The following is a 22796-nucleotide window of genomic DNA, read 5'->3' on the forward strand; positions in this document are numbered from 1 at the left end:
ATGTACAGTATATGCAACGTGTATGTACAGTATATGAAGATATAATTATATGACCAAGTTTGAGCAGAATCACACGAACTCAGCTGTTGAACATATAATATACGGTGTTATTTAAATATTGTATGATCTGGTTTTAAAATTCAATTGTCAATGATTCACTCCTATTGAAACGTGACAAATTAATATTTAGTCTTTTCTTGATATTGACCTAATTAACAGCTACCTAATCACGTGTTCTATACAATCAAAATAATTCGCTATTCACTCAACAGCCCCCACAAAGGCGATTCTATTTAAAGAGACAAACGCCGTCCGGATCTTGTATGGAACCACACCTCATTACACACAAGACATACCGGATAACTATCGTATCGGCTAATACACACTAAATGGGTATGAGATAGCGGGTGTAAGCCATTCACGAGTATGTGTTTTAGGCTTTGATCAATGGTAAGGTTATCTCACAAACGAGGTGAAGACAGTTAGATCTGTGACATCATAATACGTAACTGTATTGGGTTTCTAGCTTATACACATCCGACATTTGCTTACACAGATGACGTTTAGTCTAAACCATAGTACGATCCGGGAAAAGGAACTAAACTTTTGTTTTATTTTAGATAGCATATGATGGCATTCTACTCTGTTTTCTGATTCGGTAGGATGTTTTTCCCCCATTCTTTAACGTATATTAACTCCATCCAGTTCCATCCGAGGGATAGTGCATTCTTGTACACTCTTGTCAACACGACTTTGTGGATTGGGCGATATACATTGTATATAGAAATATCCTTCCTGAAGGTCGGTATGCATGCTATGATGGTGGCCAATTAAGAACTTTGACGTTGCTGAGCCTTCAGGTCCAAAAGTCATAATTCTTAGTAGCAAAGCGCTTCACTCGTTACGATGGCAACATATAACTGTGAGCGATACAGTAGCATGCAATCGTTGTCTAAAACCTCTATCTAACCAGAAACATATATACATAGAGATTGAAAACTCCTTCTTTGTCTTTGTTGACAGGCAGAGGTGTATTCTTTTAAACATGATATCTTTGCATAAACACAAAGTTTAAACATTATATTATGGTTTGATGTGATCAGTTTTCCCGATTGATGTTATTTAATATGATTTTTGAAAGAATGAAAATAAGCAATTTTACCTGATTTTTCGAAAATCAGGCATTCAAAACCGGAAGTATAAGTTAAATATTATTTTTTTCTATCCAAAATCGTACTCAGACCATCTGAAAATTACTGAACTTTTACAACATATCAAAGTTATTCTTTTATATTCAACTATTTAAGAGTTTATCTTAAAACCCCTAAGCACATATAGAGGTACATCTGCCAATCGTAAAATTGGAGGAGTTGCCAATCTCTATGTCAATATGTTTCTGATCTAACTTAACCGAAAATTCACGAAAACTGACTAATGAACATCACACATGAACAGCCCATATCACTGTGTCTGCTCGTCAGATATAGAGGGTAAAATGTTGCACCTTATTAAAAGTATGTCAAGAATCCGTCTGTTTGAGTCCCTCCGCGGTCGAATATTTCAACTCCTTGACTTATGCCCTGTGCACTTTTGACTGCTAGCTTCTTTAATTTGTCCTCTATCCAGTAGAGGTATTCTCGATTTTGTGAGTTTCTGTAAAGCTCTTTTCCTTTCCATTATGTTCCGCCCTGACTGTTCAACACCTTGCACACAACCTCGATTTCGATATTGTGAATCCGCTTTATTAAGACGATGATCACTCTTTTCTCATTTTGCCGTAGTTAGTTCTGTCATTCTCCGTTGTCCTTAGAACATTCTCAAAGTTTCCCGCTGATGAATACTATTAAAACCAATTATACCGCTCAGCTAATTAAAGAAACCTCTCATTGGTTTGATCGGTTGAGCAGCAAAGGCCTCCAATGACACATAAAATCGAAAGCGCACGCAACCAGTTCCTCTAGAAAGTCACCAAGTACGACATATCGTTGCATTGGCTAGCGAAAAAAAACTATGTAGCCATGCAGCCTAGTGTATTTCCGATTGACTAAGATTAACTCAGTAAAGATTTCCATGCCTGGTTTCAATTCATATTTTATACTTGAAAACAAAATTGCACACTATAGAGCCGTTCTTTAATTAAATACAGAATGGCATGTTTTCATCTACAGTTGAATCTTATGTTCAGATTAAGTTCTGGGCAGGGGGATTCAAACGCGATAGAACGTCTTTAGAAGATAACGCCAGGTCTGGACTCCCACTGGATACTACCGACGAAGAAATGTGTAAGAAAGTTCGGGATTTGGTAAAGTCTGGTAGGTGGAAGAGCCAGCACAGACATTGGGCATTTCACATGATAGCGTTAAGAACAACTATCTTGTATCTTGCATGGAATTTTAGGTAAATAAGCAAGCTTACAACCCGTTGGTTCTATACCTATCAGTGATAAGCAAATGACAACCAGAGCATCAGGGATGCATCGTGCAGGTCAAACGATATGGTTATGTTTATTGTCTAATGAGTGTTGGTTATACATGGGTTCATAAAATTATGAGCCATAGAATAAAACTCAGAAACGTCACCGTGTATTTATTATAGACATGTCCTGAGTCCACGATGTCAAAGATCTTAACGTTCAAGACGCAAGCAAGCAGGCACTGGCAAGGTGGTGGGGCAAGCAAGCAAGCGCTGGCAAGGTGGTGGCACAAGAAACAATCCGCTGGCGAAGGTGGTGGCGCAAGCAACTATCCACTGGCAAAGGCGTTGGCACAAGCAACCATCCGCTGGCCAAGGTGGTGGCGCAAGCAAGCAAGCAAGCAAGCGCTGGCAAGGTGGTGGCGCTTGCTTGCTTGGTTGCTTGTGCCAACGCCTTTGCCAGCGGATAGTTGCTTGCGCCACCACCTTTGCCAGCGGATTGTTTCTTGCGCCACCACCTTGCCAGCGAATTGTTTCATGCGCCACCACCTTTGCCAGCGGATGGTTGCTTACGCCACCACCTTCGCCAGCGCTTGCTTAAATACAATGATCCGTAACCAGAAACATACAAAAGAGATTGGCTATATCCGCCATTTTACAATCAGCAAAGTAGACCCTGTACCCCGTATGTGTTTAGAGGCATCCTCGATACTCCAGGGGTTCCGATCACATACGATCTTTTCACCCCTGGACTATATCATAGTAGAACTGGAGGCAACAGAACAGGGTAGGTATTTTATTCTTTTTATCTACATCAACATACTGTTGACTGTGTGGCTTTGAAGTTGGGCGCCACTCTCTCTGTTTGTCTTTAAAAAAAAGTTTTAGTAGGCCTGTGATTGGTTCAGATTTGTTCCTCTGAGCTTCCTTCGGTTTTACTATGAAATAGTCCAGGGGTGTAGAGACCGTAAGTGATCGGAACCCCTAGAGGATGGTCTAGGGGTTCAAAATCTACTCCTTACACATAGGAGAATCAATCATTTCGGTAAAATTGTGTCACAATTTTCGGAAGAAAAAAAATGGCTTTAATATATTAGATCGATTAAAAGAAACTGCACTTTTGGTTTTGAATGTATGATTTTCGAGAGGACAAAATAGATAAAATTGCATATTTCACTGCTTGCAAAAAATAATATTCAAATATCTTGATAAACTTAAAAGTAGTCAGCCAAGAAAAAAATGCCTATAAATCAGAGTTCCTTCTGCATTCAACACACCCTCGATATTCCATGGGTTACTATCACTGACGTTATATCCATCCCTGGACTATATCATAGTGAAAGTGGAGGCAACTCTAACACATACAATTTGATCAATATAATGGTACACTACACAGGCGCGCATTGAGTTTTAGATGTCTTGGTAATAGTGATAATTTATTATTACCAAAACATGCTATCATATAATTATATTTTATTCTGCAAATGACTGTCGTACGCTGTGTCGGTCTTGGTCGCTCTCTGTAATCTTCCAAGTAATTCTCTTAAGGCCTGCGATTGGTCAGTTGTTTTTTTTCTCCTGAACTGCCTTCAGTTTTACTATGAGATATATAGTCCAGGTGTGGATATAACGTCAGTGATAGTAACCGGCCTAGAAGTATTGAGGATGGCATTTTCCGGAATATATGAACAGTGCTCTAAACCGTCTTTTATAGTTGCGCGCTCGATTGTTTGATTTGAATGATAATGTTGTATGTAGCATGAACAGTAATATATATTTGCAAATGACTTTGTTCTATCTTTCTGGTATTTAAAAGTTCTGTAAAGCTACAGATATACGCTCTGTATTTTGATAAGCTTGTCTCCGATGGTTTCACGAATCAACTTGTTTTCACGTCGCCATTTATAGATCATGTGACTAAATTTTGGATTGACCAATCGGTGCTACAGATTTTGATCACATGGTCGGCAACCACCATAGTTTACAATATGTCCGACGGAAGGTGACACACACTGGCTTTGTGAAAGGTTTGAATAACATTTCAGCGCATGATTTCTTTAACGGAAATGGAACATTACAAATAGTGATCGTGTGAAATCTATCCAACAATCCTAGGTATGTAGAACTAATTGGTGTTTGTGTCAGGTAGTAAAACAGCACACTTTATGTGAGTTTCAGACGCTGTCAATCTCGGTCAATCGCCACACGTTTATTTAGGTATAGCCTAGTCTCGACCTTTTGGCTAGCGTGGTTGTTTACTAGAGGGTCGTTTCATGTAAGAACAATGGCATTTGTTCTTTTATATATCGCGCCATGCCGCTATCGTAAAATAAAAGGGAATAACGGCATGAATATCCTACATACTTTGTACGTTGTGTATTGTGAAAAACTCAGAGGTCGGTGCCTGTTATGGATGATTACAAATGAAAGGAATACCGGCCGGTATACTCCAAAAAGTCATTGTTCATATTGTTGGTTTTGTTTATGGGCAGTCAGCCGGTGTTAGTAAATAGAAGTTTGGTATGAAATATATGGTGCTGCCAAAATATAAAATTACATGTAGATCCACGATATAAAATGAATTTAATTAAACAGTGTACAAACGTATTAAGTCTTTTACTTCTAATGTATAAGGGTTCGTCACTGTCTCTTTACATTACTAAACACCACGTGAGACGCCAATGAACTGGGAATAAAAAACATTGTTCTCAACAAATACATGTACTTGTCTTATTGAGTCAAATAAAACACCAGTAAAGCTTACCTGATAATAAGTTTCACATCATCTAATCCTTGCTTTAAGGACGGGATATTTAGAAGAAATGATGTAACTTTTCATTAAAAAATTGCGACATTTCATGAAACGACAGTCCACTTAAAAAAAATAAGGCAGTAACCCTCGCACCCAAAAGCTACATCAAAGGTTGCGCCGATGGATATTGCTCACGTTGCGGTCAGTGCACAAACACAAAATGCTCATAATGTTTTTATCCAAAACCCAGAGTGATCTACATTCTTGGCTGGGCCTAATGTTTTCAGTTAAATTCTGTGAAACATTGAATAACTGTTAAAAAATCTTGCCATTGGAAGGATTGTGGTATCTACTGTAAGCTTTAAATTTGCTTAATATTCTTTATCATACATATTTTTACATCCTGATCTGCAGATCATTTTCTTGTTCACAAATTACACCATTGCTGATTATTTCCATTTGTGTTCATAGGATGGTCAAGTCATAAATTTCAAATATATTAATTTGATCAAGCATGCATCAAGCTACTTAGTTCTCTACTATAAACTGGCAACAAGTTCTCACCATTATAATTCTCGCTTCACCGTTATAATTCTCGTTACTGTATGTGTATTTGTAGGATTGTATACTCAAATTTTCATGCAAATATTGAGTCATATAATGATAAAGGACATTACAAAGAAAAGTGCAATCAAACTGCATGTTTATGTATATATATTTAATCAGTACATGTACATGAACTGTAGAATGTGTTAAATTCATTACATTTTATTCTGGATGTGATTGATTATATATCATACATACGTACATGTATAGCATAGATAAGAAACATAGAAATCTAAAAACACTAAGCATGAATCCTTTCTGTGATTGATATGTACTGGGCTCATGCTAGCCATTCTCATTTGTTAGTAACAACACTATCTGACTAATGCAAAGTTGCAAAAAATGCGAAAGTTTTTCTTCATTCACCCAATATCCAATCATGCTAACACGAGCTCCAACATCGGTGACATTTTTATGCAGAATTTAATTTCAATCCAGTTTCACTCCTGTTGCTTATCGACGACTTTTTCCTTACATGCTTTCGCTGTATACCCTCTTTTTTCAGTTACGATGCTCTCAGAGTGATGCTCTCAGAGCAAGTCTAAAACAGTTGATAAGTTAAGCAGTTATGGTACCATACATGTTTTAATATTGAAGGAATGTCAAGTAAGACACGACGGAGTGTGGTCTAACAAATGATCAGGATTTGTATGTATATGTGCTTTTCAATTCATGCATAGGCCTACAATACGGTACATTACATTATTAAGTGTTTCCTAAGTGATTTAAATGTTTTGCATAAAGAAATGCTGCAAATTCACAATTTGCTAAATAAAATTCTTATTTACTAAAGAGAACACCCATTTTCACAACTTTTGCGAAGCAAACTGGAAAGCTAGCGTGAGCCCAGATTCAACAAACATTAAGTTAATTAAGAGAAACAAAAAATAAAACAACAGTATTGATATTATTACAATTATTAAACATGTTTATGCAACTAATATATACCTGTATAAATATACAATGATGACAGCTGGTAGTATAAAGCAAATAATATAATATGTATGTAACTTTATGTATTGATTTCAAAAGAGTCTCAAACCTAAGATATGTGTACCTCTTTCAATTTGATAAATCTGTGACCGGGCATAGAATTCTATACAATGCACTTCAACTTGCATAATTTGTCAGAGGCAAATCTGTTAAACCATTGTGGCTCCCGATGTATGCAAATAGATTTCAACAGCAGTGTGGTGTACATATATCACCTAAAGCTCAAGGTACATCTTAATATGACATATTGTATTTATGTAAATATGGTTTGACAATACAAATTTTCTTTATGCTGTTTTACATATATCTAAGCTGGGGTTTCATTATCTTTCAGGAGAGGCAGTACAATTGCAATTTCAGGGGGTACTTTTCTATATACCATCTGTATGCTTTTTTATGTAGTTCAGCCCAAATACGGCGGTCCCACAGCTAGGTTCAACCTGCAAAAAGTACCGGGTACCACCTGATATTGAAACCCCTGTCTAATGGTCAACTTCTAAAACTTAAAAAAAGTGTAAAGGTCGAAAATAAATTGTGACAATTGAATTAACATACAGCTTGTGTGTGTTAATCATATACACTGGTAATATAAGGTTGAAGTTATACTTTTTATGAAGAGAAAGGTACAGTATTGATTTATCAGAAGTTACATGTAATAAATAAAATATATTTGAAAGTGCAAATGCTTTAATTAGATGTTTGAGTCAGTGATGATACTAAAGTAATACTTTTGCAGATTCATGCATAAAATAACAAGCAAACGATAACGTTAATCTGTCACCATACTGATTTCTAGTGAAAGCTATACTGAAAATACATTGCAAAATTGAAAAATATTCGATTTTATTTCAAGAATTTCCCAGATATTTTAATTGAATAACCAGAGGTCATGTAAAAAGTTGATTAAAATACATGAAGTTGAAAAACCATGATAAAGAAGGAAAAAATCGGGACCGCAGAATTTTATACAAATAACCGACTTATTTGAATAACCGTTATTCGATTAAGTGGAGTCCTCTGTATGTGAGTAATTAACATTGCACTTGTAGAGAGTTGCATGAGAACATTGTCTATTTGGTGGTTTCATTGGTGGGCAAACTTCATTGATTAAGCTTTGTGAGAAAATATGAGGTACTGTATAGCATCATGTAATTACTATCTGTATGAAGCTGATGTAAGAAGTATTGATTGCTGGAGAATTATTCTTAGTGTAATGCTTGGAGGGAAATTCCTTACTGGAAATTGATGAAAGATTTTTATTGAATTCTACATATACTTCGGTATATACATGCTCATCGATATAGTAATGAAATGTTTAGAAACATTAATATGGAAGAGTCATATTCTAGTTTATTTTTTGGTGAAAAAAAGGATGAAACATAAATAAAGACGTTAAGAAATATCTAAAAGACATTTTTTCTTTTATTGATCAATTCCCAGAATGCCAGCAGTGAGTAAGTGATATGCAGGATGTCGGAGTTCCGAGTTGGAGGACTTTTCTTTACCTCCAAGTTTGACTCTGGTAACCTGTCTCGTGTGGAGAAGGTGTATAGAGATGAGGATGAAGAAGGAGGAGGTGGTAAGTTATCTCCCCTGTCAGGACCCAGTTTCATCAATATTTCTTAATTCTAAGAAATTCCTTAACTTAAGATTCTCCATAGAAAAGCATTACAGAAGTTAAAGAAAATTCCTTAGCTTTGAATTTTTTCCGTAACTCCTGTAATGGTTTTCTATGGAGAATTTTAGTCAAGGAATTCCTTAAATTTAACAAATACCCTTAACTCATTATAACATATATATTAATAAAATTATATAACATATAACATATATATATATACTATAAATGTATCTGCCCTAACAGGTGCCCATATTTTTTTTTTTTTTTTTTGGGGGGGGGGGGGGGGGGGGGGGGGTTATAAAAAAGTTTGGTCTAGAGTGAGAACTTAACTGACCAAAATGCATGTCCAGAATTGTTATTTGCAATATATATAGCCATTAAGTATCTGTTAATTTCAAAGGATGGTTTTCAACAATTCAAAAATTTGAACATTTTTTGCAACCAATCTCCATTTCCAATGTGAAACTGTGGCATTAAAAGAATTATAATAGATTAGCTTTTATGCCATGGAGATGTTTCTTTAAAAGTTCATTAATGAAGTTTTCATCATCACAGATAGTTGGGCACACATCTGTTTTCTTGTGTATTAGGCAATTGATAGTAGTACACTGTCACTATAAAATATCCATACAATGATAAATGAAACAATAGTAATGTAACAGAAAGATGCTCCAGCGCTGACAAATAGTATTTTTTTCACTATCATAAGCAGGAGCAGATGATTAAGTATTTTTCTTCGGTAACAAAAGTTACTTACTTAACACCATTACCACCATTGAAAAGTTTAAGCTTCTAGTTTTATTTCAAGTTAAAAATATGAAAAATAATTTATTGCATCCCGAAAAAAATATGTGGCACTATATCCTATATGGAATGAAGTGCTGATTGCACATGCACCAAAAACTAAATAAATCATTTTCTATTATTTTTTGTGCTAATTATACATATATATATACACGATTACACACCAATTATTGTTCAAATGATGAATGTCATATATGCTCTGTCGGCAGTGGAGCATCTTTAAGTAAACATTAATTAAATATTTCAGGTGGGTTTTATGGAGAACCAAAACCGGACTATGAATTCAATGTATGGACCAAACCTGATTGTGCAGAAACTGAATTCGAAAATGGAAACAGGTGACAAATAACATTTATAATCTTTTGTTTAAGACTGAAGTGGTCTGAGCTCAGATTTTATGGTTTAAAACAATTACTTCCTTACTGCAATATTAATCTTGAAAAAACATATTGTGTTTTTTTTTTCAATCATCAAATGACCTATTTCTTCTTACCAGTGTACAAAAGCAAGAGATATTTTGAACTTTACAATGTTTTTGAAGTTAATCAATCAGTAAAGCAAAATAAAAAAATGTTTTCCATGTGACTTACGGAACTCATTATTTTCTGAACTCGCCTTGAAAAGTCCTACATAAATGGCTGGTTACCTGTCAAGAAGAACCCACTTTTGACATTTGCAGAATACACATATAGCTTTAATATAAATTTTATAAATTTGGTTAATTTGAAATAGGTTTCCTTTCCACTCATTTCGTATTTGATTTGGATAATAATGATAATTAAAACAAGATATCTAACCAGTGAATGTAAAGATTCCAGCCAAAATTAAATTAAAAGTTTAGATTAAAAAGACCACATTTATAGATTGTGTACTGAGAATCTTTATATAAGCAATAGGTACTTAGGCCAAAACAAAAATATGTCTGTTCAAGGTTACCCGACCGACCCTATTTTTTTACCCCTGACCCTAATTTTTTTCCCCACTTTTCTACGAAAAAAATATATTAAAAAGTCGGGATTTTGATCTCAAACTCCGGTTACGGCCATCATTTCAGAGTAAAAGGCACTAAAAATTAATTTTTTTTTAAAAAGATCCTCCCGACCGACCCTATATTTTTGCCAATGTAACCCTAAACAGACAAATTTTTTTTGGCCTTATCAACCTAAAGAAAAAAATCAGAAACATCTTACTTACTAATTAAGAATACTTCTTTCAGGTCATGGTTCTACTTTGGGATACGAGGATGGAATCCCAACAGGCTTATCAAGATCAATATCATGAACTTGAATCGGCAGGGCAAATTGTACAGCCAAGGTCATGCCCCCTTCACACGGACACTCCCAGGGAAACCACGCTGGGATCGAATCCGGGACAAACCCACATATGAAGTAATTAATGTTGTGATTTAATATTAACTCAACAGACATAGTAATGTTTCCATTTAAAAAGTAGCATATAGTAATGATCAATTGAATAGATTGTAATTTTTTTTCCTTTAAGATATTATCATTTAATGTGTAAAACAAATTATGGGAAGTACTATATTTCAGATTTATATATTAATAGGTAGTTTACAGTCAAACATATTTTGTCAGAACCACCTAAAGTACCAAGATGAAATAGACTTTATAGCTAAGTGGCCTTTTTACACAGGTCTTATTAAGGAGATTGTCTTAATATAAAGGTGGTCACTAAGGCAAGTTTTACTGTACTGTATACATATTTAACCATTTAGTTTTAAAGCCGATTCATAACATGTCTCTATGAATATAAAACTATTGTAAAACTAATCATAATTTTCCATGCATGGTTAAGATGGACGTTTCTATTTCAGACGGTGGATGGTCAGTTCATTCTAACCTTCACCTACAGATTCCTGGACTTGAAGGGAGCTACGGCCTACTTTGCGTTTTGTTTTCCGTGGTCTTATACAGAGACCCAAGAACAACTTGATCAGCTGGACACAAGATTTGCAGACGCCAAAAATCTTACCTCAAAAAGGTTTGTTATTACGTGGTGAAGAGATAGTTTGTTTGTTTATGTTGCTATTATTTAGGAATAGTCATATCTTGTCCTATCTGAACATCTCAATGTGTCTTGACATTTTAACACTAGCTCTACACCTGTCGGTTAGAAGATGTACCGTATCCGGCCTAATAAGCGCTCTAAACCCTATAAGCGCCTCTCCCCTTTAGACTTACAATTACGTCAAATTAAATACAGACTGAAAATACAATTACGTCAAATTAAATACAGACTGAAAATACAATTACATCAAATTAAATACAGCTGAATATACAATTACGTCAAATTAAATGCAGACTGAAAATATTTAAAATTGTATTGTTTTCCTTACTGGTTTCTTTTGCAAAATGATTTATTGCTTACTCTGTAAAATACGGTAACTTTATGAAAACTAGTCCAAATTTGTTTATATGAAGGTAAAATGTGTCTGTTGATTTGATGATTTCCAGCAACCCAGACAGCATTTACTACCACAGAGAACTTCTTTGTAAGTCTTTAGACAATCTACGCATTGAGCTAGTAACCATTTCATCTTGCCATGGTATAGTTGATGAAGAAGAGCCTCGCTTTGACAGTAATCTCTTCCCAGATAAAGACGTACCAAGACCTAAAAAATTCCGGGGCAAACGGGTAAGTAGGAGGCTGTTCCGTATTTTGTTTGTGGCATCATTTATGATGTAATTATGGGTTATGTCTACTGACTAGTGAAAATAATGATATTGGTCTTGTCAATGACATTCAAGGAAAGTTTTACGAAGGTACTTTTCAAGGAAAGTTTGATGAAAGTACTTTTTTCCAGTTATATAACCAATTATGGCCACCTAGTAAACCCTCAATTCAGAAACAATCGTTTCTCAGGTTTGAATATTTGTGGTAGAATTGTTTGTATTTGGAATTTTTTTAAAATGTCAATTTTCATAGTAAATATAACTGAAACTTATTTTGGGAACTGATAACAGATAACATTACAATATGCTGTGATTTCTCTGGGTACTCCAGTTTTTCTCCACCTCTCAAACCTGGCTCATTCTTAAATGAATCTGGCTGTTAATAGGATGTGATAATAATAATAATAATAACATTGTGCTATTTAATAATATTAATAATAACATTGTGCTATGTAAGTTGGTGTTTTCTTATTTAGTTTGTATTTGTACAGGAAAACCTGTAAAGCAGTATAGAACATTCACATAAAAATTTTTAAACAGTATTAATATCTCGTTTGTACAGGTATACCTGTTAAGTAGCAGAGTGCATCCAGGAGAAACTCCTGCCAGTTACGTTTTTAACGGTTTCCTTGACCTGATTTTAAGAGAAAATGACCCACGTGCCAAAGCCCTTCGCAAGCAGTTTGTTTTTAAAATGATTCCGCTGTTGAATCCCGATGGAGTACAGAGGGGACACTACCGGACAGATCAGCGCGGTGTGAACCTCAATAGACTTTATCTCGACCCCGACATCAACCTTCACCCATCCATTTATGCATCAAAGAGTATTTTAGTGTATCATCATATAAAAAATCGCGTAATTAAGGAAGGTGATAAATTAGACATTAAAGTAACATTCCCAGGGTCTTACATTGTGTCTTCTAGTCCGGATATTCCGAAATATTCACCCCCGTCTGCGAAACACTCGAAACGGCCTCCGAAGGAGGAACACAGTCAAGGGGACTCGCAAACAACTTCTGGTGCTAAATCCAAGGGGGATTATAATACTAACAACAATCACAGTGTTCTAAATGGCGGACGTTCTAGTGTTGAAAATTCTCTTCAGACTAAGGAAAATTCTTGGGTGACTGAAAATCATGATGGTGGCTTATTGCCTCCTAAAATGAAAGTAGAAAAGCTTAATCTGGCTGGCCTAGATGGGACGGATACGTCCCTGTATGGAGATAATACTGTGCCTGCCGATATATCTGTGGACGATCATGGTCGTGCCTCTTCTTCATGTAGTAGTATACTTAGTAATGCTACAATTCAAGACCGCAGAACAGTTGACAGTGAACTGAGGCTGCGACTCTCCGAGTTAAACATGTCCGACGACAACTGTCGTGGGAAGTTATCTCACATGAGTATGTTGACAATGAGTGTAGGATTAAATGACTCAGACAACGAGGATCCTAACACCGAACATCTGGGTAATGAGGGTTCGGAGGACGAGGGTGACTTCACGCCGGCAATGATGACCCGTACAAACTCTCCGCATCTTTCTTCTCCTTGTTTACGAGAAATTCCTCCTCAGGAAAGTGGTATTGCCTTTTATGTTGACTTACACGGTCATGCCTCTAAAAGAGGATGCTTCATCTATGGGAATTATTTTGAAAATGAAGATACTCAGGTAAGAACACTACAGTTGATGTGATTATCACCTATATTTATTAATCTGGGTCTAATATCAGATCTAATTGGTTGCGCTAGCTTTGTTTAAAAGGCCAAAGACTTGGATATATAATTTGATTATTTGTTTGTGTTGATTGAAAAAATTTAATCAGAGATAAGGTTGTAAAATATGTATGTCATGATACTAAGGTTTGAGTAATACATATGATCATAGGGAGGGTTGTGATACACGTGTGATCATAGGGAGGGTTGTGATACACATGTGATCATAGGGAGGGTTGTGATACACATGTGATCATAGGGAGGGTTGTGATACATGTGTTATCATAGGGAGGGTTGTGATACACATGTGATCATAGGGAGGGTTGTGATACATGTGTGATCATAGGGAGGGTTGTGATACACATGTGATCATAGGGAGGGTTGTGATACACATGTGATCATAGGGAGGGTTGTGATACACATGTGATCATAGGGAGGGTTGTGATACACATGTGATCATAGGGAGGGTTGTGATACACATGTGATCATAGGGAGGGTTGTGATACACGTGTGATCATAGGGAGGGTTGTGTGATACATGTGTTATCATAGGGAGGGTTGTGATACACATGTGATCATAGGGAGGGTTGTGATACACATGTGATCATAGGGAGGGTTGTGATACACATGTGATCATAGGGAGGGTTGTGATACACATGTGATCATAGGGAGGGTTGTGATACATGTGTGATCATAGGGAGGGTTGTGATACACATGTGATCATAGGGAGGGTTGTGATACACATGTGATCATAGGGAGGGTTGTGATACACATGTGATCATAGGGAGGGTTGTGATACACATGTTATCATAGGGAGGGTTGTGATACACATGTGATCATAGGGAGGGTTGTGATACACATGTGATCATAGGGAGGGTTGTGATACACATGTGATCATAGGGAGGGTTGTGATACACATGTGATCATAGGGAGGGTTGTGATACACATGTGATCATAGGGAGGGTTGTGATACACATGTGATCATAGGGAGGGTTGTGATACACATGTGATCATAGGGAGGGTTGTGATACACATGTGATCATAGGGAGGGTTGTGATACACATGTGATCATAGGGAGGGTTGTGATACACATGTGATCATAGGGAGAGTTGTGATACACATGTGATCACATGGAGTGTTGTGTACACGTGTGATCATAGGGAGAGTTGTGATACACATGTGATCATAGGGAGGGTTGTGATACACATGTGATCATAGGGAGGGTTGTGATACACATGTGATCATAGGGAGGGTTGTGATACACATGTGATCATAGGGAGAGTTGTGATACACATGTGTGATCATAGGGAGGGTTGTGATACACATGTGATCATAGGGAGGGTTGTGATACACATGTGATCATAGGGAGGGTTGTGATACACATGTGATCATAGGGAGGGTTGTGATACACATGTGATCATAGGGAGGGTTGTGATACACATGTGATCATAGGGAGGGTTGTGATACACGTGTGATCATAGGGAGGGTTGTGATACACATGTGATCATAGGGAGGGTTGTGATACACATGTGATCATAGGGAGGGTTGTGATACACGTGTGATCATAGGGAGGGTTGTGATACACATGTGATCATAGGGAGGGTTGTGATACACATGTGATCATAGGGAGGGTTGTGATACACATGTGATCATAGGGAGGGTTGTGATATACATGTGATCATTTATAGGGAGGGTTGTGATATACATGTGATCATAGGGAGGGTTGTGATATACATGTGATCATAGGGAGGGTTGTGATACACATGTGATCATAGTGAGTCATAGGGAGGGTTGTGATACACATGTGATCATAGGGAGGGTTGTGATACACATGTGATCATAGGGAGGGTTGTGATACACATGTGATCATAGGGAGGGTTGTGATACACAGGGTTGTGATCATGTGATCAATATAGGGAGAGTTGTGATACACATGTGATCATAGGGAGGGTTGTGATATACATGTGATCATTTATAGGGAGGGTTGTGATACACATGTGATCATAGGGAGAGTTGTGATATACATGTGATCATAGGGAGGGTTGTGATACACATGTGATCATAGGGAGGGTTGTGATACACATGTGATCATAGGGAGGGTTGTGATACACATGTGATCATAGGGAGGGTTGTGATACACATGTGATCATAGGGAGGGTTGTGATACACATGTGATCATAGGGAGGGTTGTGATACACATGTGATCATAGGGAGGGTTGTGATATACATGTGATCATAGGGAGGGTTGTGATACACATGTGATCATAGGGAGGGTTGTGATACACATGTGATCATAGGGAGGGTTGTGATACACATGTGATCATAGGGAGGGTTGTGATACACATGTGATCATAGGGAGGGTTGTGATATACACATGTGATCATAGGGAGGGTTGTGATACACATGTGATCATAGGGAGGTGTGTTGTGATATACACGTGTGTGTTATCATAGGGAGGGTTGTGATACATGTGTTATCATAGGGAGGGTTGTGATACACATGTGATCATAGGGAGGGTTGTGATACACATGTGTTATCATAGGGAGGGTTGTGATATACATGTGATTATCAAAGGGAGGGTTGTGATACACATGTGATCATAGGGAGGGTTGTGATACACATGTGATCATAGGGAGAGTTGTGATACACATGTGATCATAGGGAGGGTTGTGATACACATGTGATCATAGGGAGTGTTGTGATACACGTGTGATCATAGGGAGAGTTGTGATATACGTGTTATCAAAGGGAGGGTTGTGATACACATGTGATCATAGGGAGGGTTGTGATACACATGTTATCATAGGGAGGGTTGTGATACACATGTGATCATAGGGAGGGTTGTGATACACATGTGATCATAGGGAGGGTTGTGATACACATGTGATCATAGGGAGGGTTGTGATACACATGTGATCATAGGGAGGGTTGTGATACACATGTGATCATAGGGAGAGTTGTGATATACGTGTTATCATAGGGAGGGTTGTGATACACATGTGATCATAGGGAGGGTTGTGATACACGTGTGATCATAGGGAGGGTTGTGATACACATGTGATCATAGGGAGGGTTGTGATACACATGTGATCATAGGAGGAGGGTTGTGATACACATGTGATCATAGGGAGGGTTGTGATACACATGTGATCATAGGGAGGGTTGTGATACACATGTGATCATAGGGAGGGTTGTGATATACACATGTGATCATATGGAGGGCTGTGATACACATTTGATATACATGTGATCATAGGGAGGGTTGTGATACACATGTGATCATAGGGAGGGTTGTGATACACATGTGATCATAGGGAGGGTTGTGATACACATGTGATCATAGGGAGGGTTGTGATACACATGTGATCATAGGGAGGGTTGTGATACACATGTGATCATAGGGAGGGTTGTGATACACATGTGATCATAGGGAGGGTTGTGATACACATGTGATCATAGGGAGGGTTGTGATACACATGTGATCATAGGGAGGGTTGTGATACACACATGTGATCATAGGGAGGGTTGTGATACACATGTGATATACATGTGATATACATGTGATCATAGGGAGGGTTGTGATACACATGTGATCATAGGGAGGGTTGTGATACACATGTGATCATAGGGAGGGTTGTGATACACATGTGATCATAGGGAGGGTTGTGATACACATGTGATCATAGGGAGGGTTGTGATATACATGTGATCATAGGGAGGGTTGTGATACACATGTGATCATAGGGAGGGTTGTGATACACATGTGATCATAGGGAGGGTTGGTGATTTACATGTGTTCATTATAAAGGGAGGGTTGTGATACACATGTGATCATAGGGAGGGTTGTGATATACATGTGATCATAGGGAGGGTTGTGATAAATACACATGTGATCATAGGGGAGGTGATTGTTCATAAGGGAGGGTGATACACATGTGTATCATAGGGAGGTTGTGATACACATGTGATCATAGGGAGGGTTGTGATACACATGTGATCATAGGGAGGGTTGTGATACACATGTGATCATAGGGAGGGTTGTGATACACATGTGATCATAGGGGAGGGTTGTGATATACACATGTGATCATAGGGAGGGTTGTGATACATGTGATCATAGGGAGGGTTGTGATATACATGTGATCATAGGGAGGGTTGTGATACACATGTGATCATAGGGAGGGTTGTGATACACATGTGATACACATGAGGATAGGGAGGGTTGTGATACACATGTGATCATAGGGAGGGTTGTGATATACATGTGTGATCATAGGGAGGGTTTGTGATACACATGTGATCACATGGAGTGTTGTGACTCATGTGATCATAGGAGAGGTTGTGACCTACACATGTGATCAATAGGGAGGGTTGTGATACACGTGTGATCATAGGGAGGGTTGTGATACACATGTGTATCATGTGGGATGGGTTGTGATACATATGTGTGATCATAGTGAGGGTTGTGATACACATGTGATCATAGGGGAGGGTTGTGATATACGTGATTACAAAAGGGTGCGATACATAGTGGATGAGGGTGTTGTGATTATACAAGTGTGATCATAGGGAGGGTTGTGATACACATTGTTATCATAGGGAGGGTTGTGATACACATGTGATCATAGGGAGGGTTGTGTGATACACATGTGATCATACTGATTAGGGGAGGGTTGTGATACACATGTGTTATCAAAGGGAGGGTTGTGATTACACATGTGATCATAGGGGAGGGTTGTGATTACACGTTAATCATAGGGATGGGTTGTGATTACACATGTGATCATAGGGAGGGTTGTGATATACATGTGTGATCATAGGGGAGGGTTGTGATATATGTTTGTGATCATAGGGAGGGTTGTGATACACATGTGATCATAGGGGGAGGGTTGTGATACACTATGTGATCATAGGGAGGGTTTGTGATACAACATGTTATCATATGGGTAGAGGGTTGTGATACACATGGTGATCATAGGGAGGGTTGTGATATACGTGTTATCACACATGTGATCATAGGGAGGGTTGTGATACAACATGTTATCATAGGGAGGGTTGTGATTACAACATGTTGATCAACTAGGGATGTGATACTCATCTGTGATCAAGGAGGGTTGTGATACACATGTGATCAGTAGGGAGGGTTGTGATATACATGTGATCATAGGGAGGGTTGTGTTATACACGTGTGATCATAGGGAGGGTTGTGTGATACACATGTGATCATAGGGAGGGTTTGTGATACACATGTGATCATCACGGGGAGGGTTGTGATACACATGTGATCATAGGGAGGGTTGTGATACACATTGATATATCATAGGGAGGGTTGTGATACACGTGTGATCATAGGGAGGGTTGTGATACACATGTGATCAATGTGATATAGGGAGGGTTGTGATACACATGTGATCATAGGGAGGGTTGTGATAGTACATGTGTGATCATAGGGAGGGTTGTGATACACATGTGTTCATAGGGAGGGTTGTGATACACATGTGATCATAGGAGGGTTACTGTGATACACATGTGATCATAGGGAGGGTTGTGATACACATGTGATCATAGGGAGGGTTGTGATACAACATGTGATCATAGGGAGGGTTCGTGTTTGATACACATGTGATCATAGGGAGGGTTGTGATATTGTGATCACATGTGATCATATGGGGAGGGTTGTGATATACATGTGATCATAGGGAGGGTTGTGATCAACACATAGGGAGGGTTGTGATCATGGGGAGGGTTGTGATACACATGTGATCATGAGGGAGGGTTGTGATACACATGTGATCATAGGGAGGGTTTGTGATACACATGTGTCATTTATAGGGAGGGTTGTGATACACATGTGATCATTCATAGGGAGGGTTGTGATACACATGTGATCATAGGGAGGGTTGTGATACACATGTGATCATAGGGAGGGTTGTTGATACACATGTGATCATTCATAGGGAGAGGTGTGATATACATGTGTTCATCATTAGGGAGGGTTTTGTGATACACATGTGATCTTAGGGAGGGTTATGATACACATGTGATCATAGGGAGGGTTGTGATACACATGTGATCATAGGGAGGGTTTTGTGATACACAGTGTGATCATTCATAGGGAGGGTTGTTGATACACACTGTGATCATTCATAGAGAGGGTTGTGATACATGTGTTTTATCAAAGGGAGGGTTGTGATATACATGTGATCATTAGGGGAGGGTTGTGATACAGGTGTGTATCATAGGGAGGGTTGTGATACACCTTGTGATCATCAAAGGCGGAGGGTTGTGATACAAACTGTGATTCATAGGGAGGGGTTGTGATACATGTGTGATAATAGGGGAGGGTTGTGATACACGTGTGATCATAGAGGAGGGTTGTGATATACATGTGTTATCATAGGGAGGGTTGTGATACACAAGTGAAATGTGATCATAGGGAGGGGTTGTGATACACCGTTGTGATTCATAGGGAGGGTTGTGATTATACATGTTATCCATCATAGGGAGGGTTGTGAAAGTACACATGTGGATCATAGGAGAGGGTTGTGATACACATGTGTGATCATAGGGAGAGGTTGTGATACATCGTGTGATCATAGGGAGGGTTGTGATACACATGTGATCATAAGGGAGAGGTTGTGATACAACTGTTTTCAAAGGGAGGGTTGTGATACATGTGTTATCATAGGGGAGGGTTGTGATACACGTGTGGATCATAGGGAGGGGGTTGTGATACTACATGTGATATCATAGGGAGAGTTGTGATACAACATGTGATCATAGGGAGGGTTGTGATACACATGTGATCATAGGGAGGGTTGTGATATACATGTAGGTGTTATCATGTGATCTTAGGAGGGTTGTGATACACATGTGATCATAGGAGAGGTTGTGATACACTGTGAATCATCATAGGCGAGGGTTTGTGATTTACACATGTGATCATAGGGAGGGTGTCTGAATACACATGTGATCATAGGAAGGGTTGTGATATACATGATGATGATCATGGGAGTGGTTTGTGATATACATGTGATCATAGGGAGGGTTGTGATATACATGTGTTATCAAAGGGAGGGTTGTGATACACATGTTATCATAGGGAGGGTTGTGATATATGTGTGATCATAGGAGGGTTGTGATACAGTGTATCAAAGGGATGGTTGTGATACATGTGTTATCCCATAGGGAGGGTTGTGATACACGTGTGATCATAGGGAGGGTTGTGATACACATGTGATCATAGGGAGGGTTGTGATATACATCAAAGGAGGGTTGTGATATCACAATGTTATCGATAGGGAGGGTTGTGATATTACACATGTGATCATAGGGAGGGTTGTGATATACATGTGTTTTCATAGGGAGGTTTGTGATTACACATGTGATCATCAAAGGGAGGGTTGTGATACACATGTGATACATAGGGAGGGTTGTGATACATGTGTTATCATAGGGGAGGGTTGTGTGATACATGTGATCAAAGGGAAGGGTTGTGATCAAGTGTTTGATCCATATGGGAGGGTTGTGATACACATGTGATCATAGGGAGGAGTTGTGATACACATGTGATCATATGGGAGGGTTGTGATATCACAAGTGATCATAGGGAGAGTTGTGAATACATGTGTTTATCATAGGGAGTGTTGTGATATACATGTGTTCATTCATAGGGAGGGGTTGTGATTCATTGTGATCATAAGGAGGGTTTGAGATACACATGTGATCATAGGGAGGGTTGTGATACATTTGTGTTATCAAAGGGGAGGGTTGTGATACATGTATATCATAGGGAGGGTTGTGATACACATGTGATCATCTAGGGAGGGTTGATGATACACAATGTGATCATGCAGGGAGGGTTGTGATACACATGTGTATCATAGGGATGGGTTGTGGATACACATGTGATCATAGGGAGGGTTGTGATAACACATGTGAATCATAGGAGGGTTGTGATACACATGTGATCATAGGGATGGGTTGTGATATACATGTGTGTTATCATAGGGAGGGTTGTGATACACATGTGATCGATGAGGGAGGGGTTGTGATACACATGTGATCATAGGGATGGGTTGTGATACACATGTGATCATTAGGGAGAGTTTGTGATACACATGTGATCATAGGGAGTGTGTTGTGATACACATGTGATCATAGGGAGGGTTGTGATACACAAGTGATTCATTTCAAAGGGAGGGTTTTGATACACATGTGATCATAGGGAGGGTTGTGATACACATGTGATCATAGGGAGGGTTTGTGATATCACATGTGATCAATAGGGAGTGGTTGTGAATACACATGTGATCATAGGGGAGGGTTGTGCATACACCATGTGATCAAGGGAGGGTGTGTGATACACATGTTATCATAGGGAGGGTTGTGATACACATGTGATCAACGCATGTGAGGGAGGGTTGTGATACACAGTGTAGATCATAGGGAGTAGGTAGTGATATACCGATGTAGGATCATAGGGAGGGTTGTGATACACATGTGATCATAGGGAGGGTTGTGATACACATGTGATCATAGGGAGGTTGTGATACACGTGTGATCATAGGGAAGGGTTGTGATATACATGTGATCATAGGGAGGGTTGTGATACACATGTGTTCATAGGGAGGGTTGTGATACACATGTGATCATAGGGGAAGGTTGTGATACACATGTGATCATAGGGAGGGTTGTGATATACATGTGAATCATAGGGAGGGTTGTTTGATACACATGTGATTCATAGGGAGGGTTGTGGATACACATGTGAATCATACTAGGAGGGTTTGTGATATACATGTGATCATTTATAGGGAGGGTTGTGATATACATGTGATCATCAGGAGAGTGGATGTGATATACATTGTGATCATAGGGAGAAGTTAGTTGATATACAACGTGTGATCATAGGGAGGGTATGTGATACACATGATGATCATAGGGAGGGGGTTGTGATACACATGATGATCATAGGGAGGGTTGTGATACACATGTATGATCATAGGGAGGGTTGTGAATACACATGTGATCATAGGGAGGGTTTGTGATATACACATGTGATCATAGGGAGGGTTGTGATACACGATGATGATCATAGGAGGTTGTGATACACATGTGATCATAGGGAGGGTTGTGTGATACACATGTGATCATAGGGAGGGTTGTGATACACACATGTGATCAAAGGGAGGGATGTGATACAC

General features: G+C 38.6%; 1 protein-coding gene across 1 annotated transcript in view; it reads left to right on the forward strand.

The window, feature by feature from the left end:
- The first annotated feature begins 4392 nt into the window (after nucleotides 1–4392).
- Nucleotides 4393–22796, forward strand: part of LOC138326172 (cytosolic carboxypeptidase-like protein 5) — a 48070-nt gene continuing 29666 nt past the window's right edge. The window contains exons 1-7 of the mRNA XM_069272300.1: nucleotides 4393–4527; nucleotides 8204–8342; nucleotides 9433–9523; nucleotides 10402–10573; nucleotides 11020–11186; nucleotides 11660–11840; nucleotides 12441–13547. Coding sequence (XP_069128401.1) covers nucleotides 8234–8342; nucleotides 9433–9523; nucleotides 10402–10573; nucleotides 11020–11186; nucleotides 11660–11840; nucleotides 12441–13547 — 1827 coding nt within the window. The 5' untranslated portion in view covers nucleotides 4393–4527; nucleotides 8204–8233. The remainder of the gene's footprint in view (nucleotides 4528–8203; nucleotides 8343–9432; nucleotides 9524–10401; nucleotides 10574–11019; nucleotides 11187–11659; nucleotides 11841–12440; nucleotides 13548–22796) is intronic.

This window comes from Argopecten irradians, chromosome 6 (genome assembly GCF_041381155.1).
Source record: "Argopecten irradians isolate NY chromosome 6, Ai_NY, whole genome shotgun sequence".
Lineage (NCBI taxonomy): Eukaryota > Metazoa > Mollusca > Bivalvia > Pectinida > Pectinidae > Argopecten > Argopecten irradians.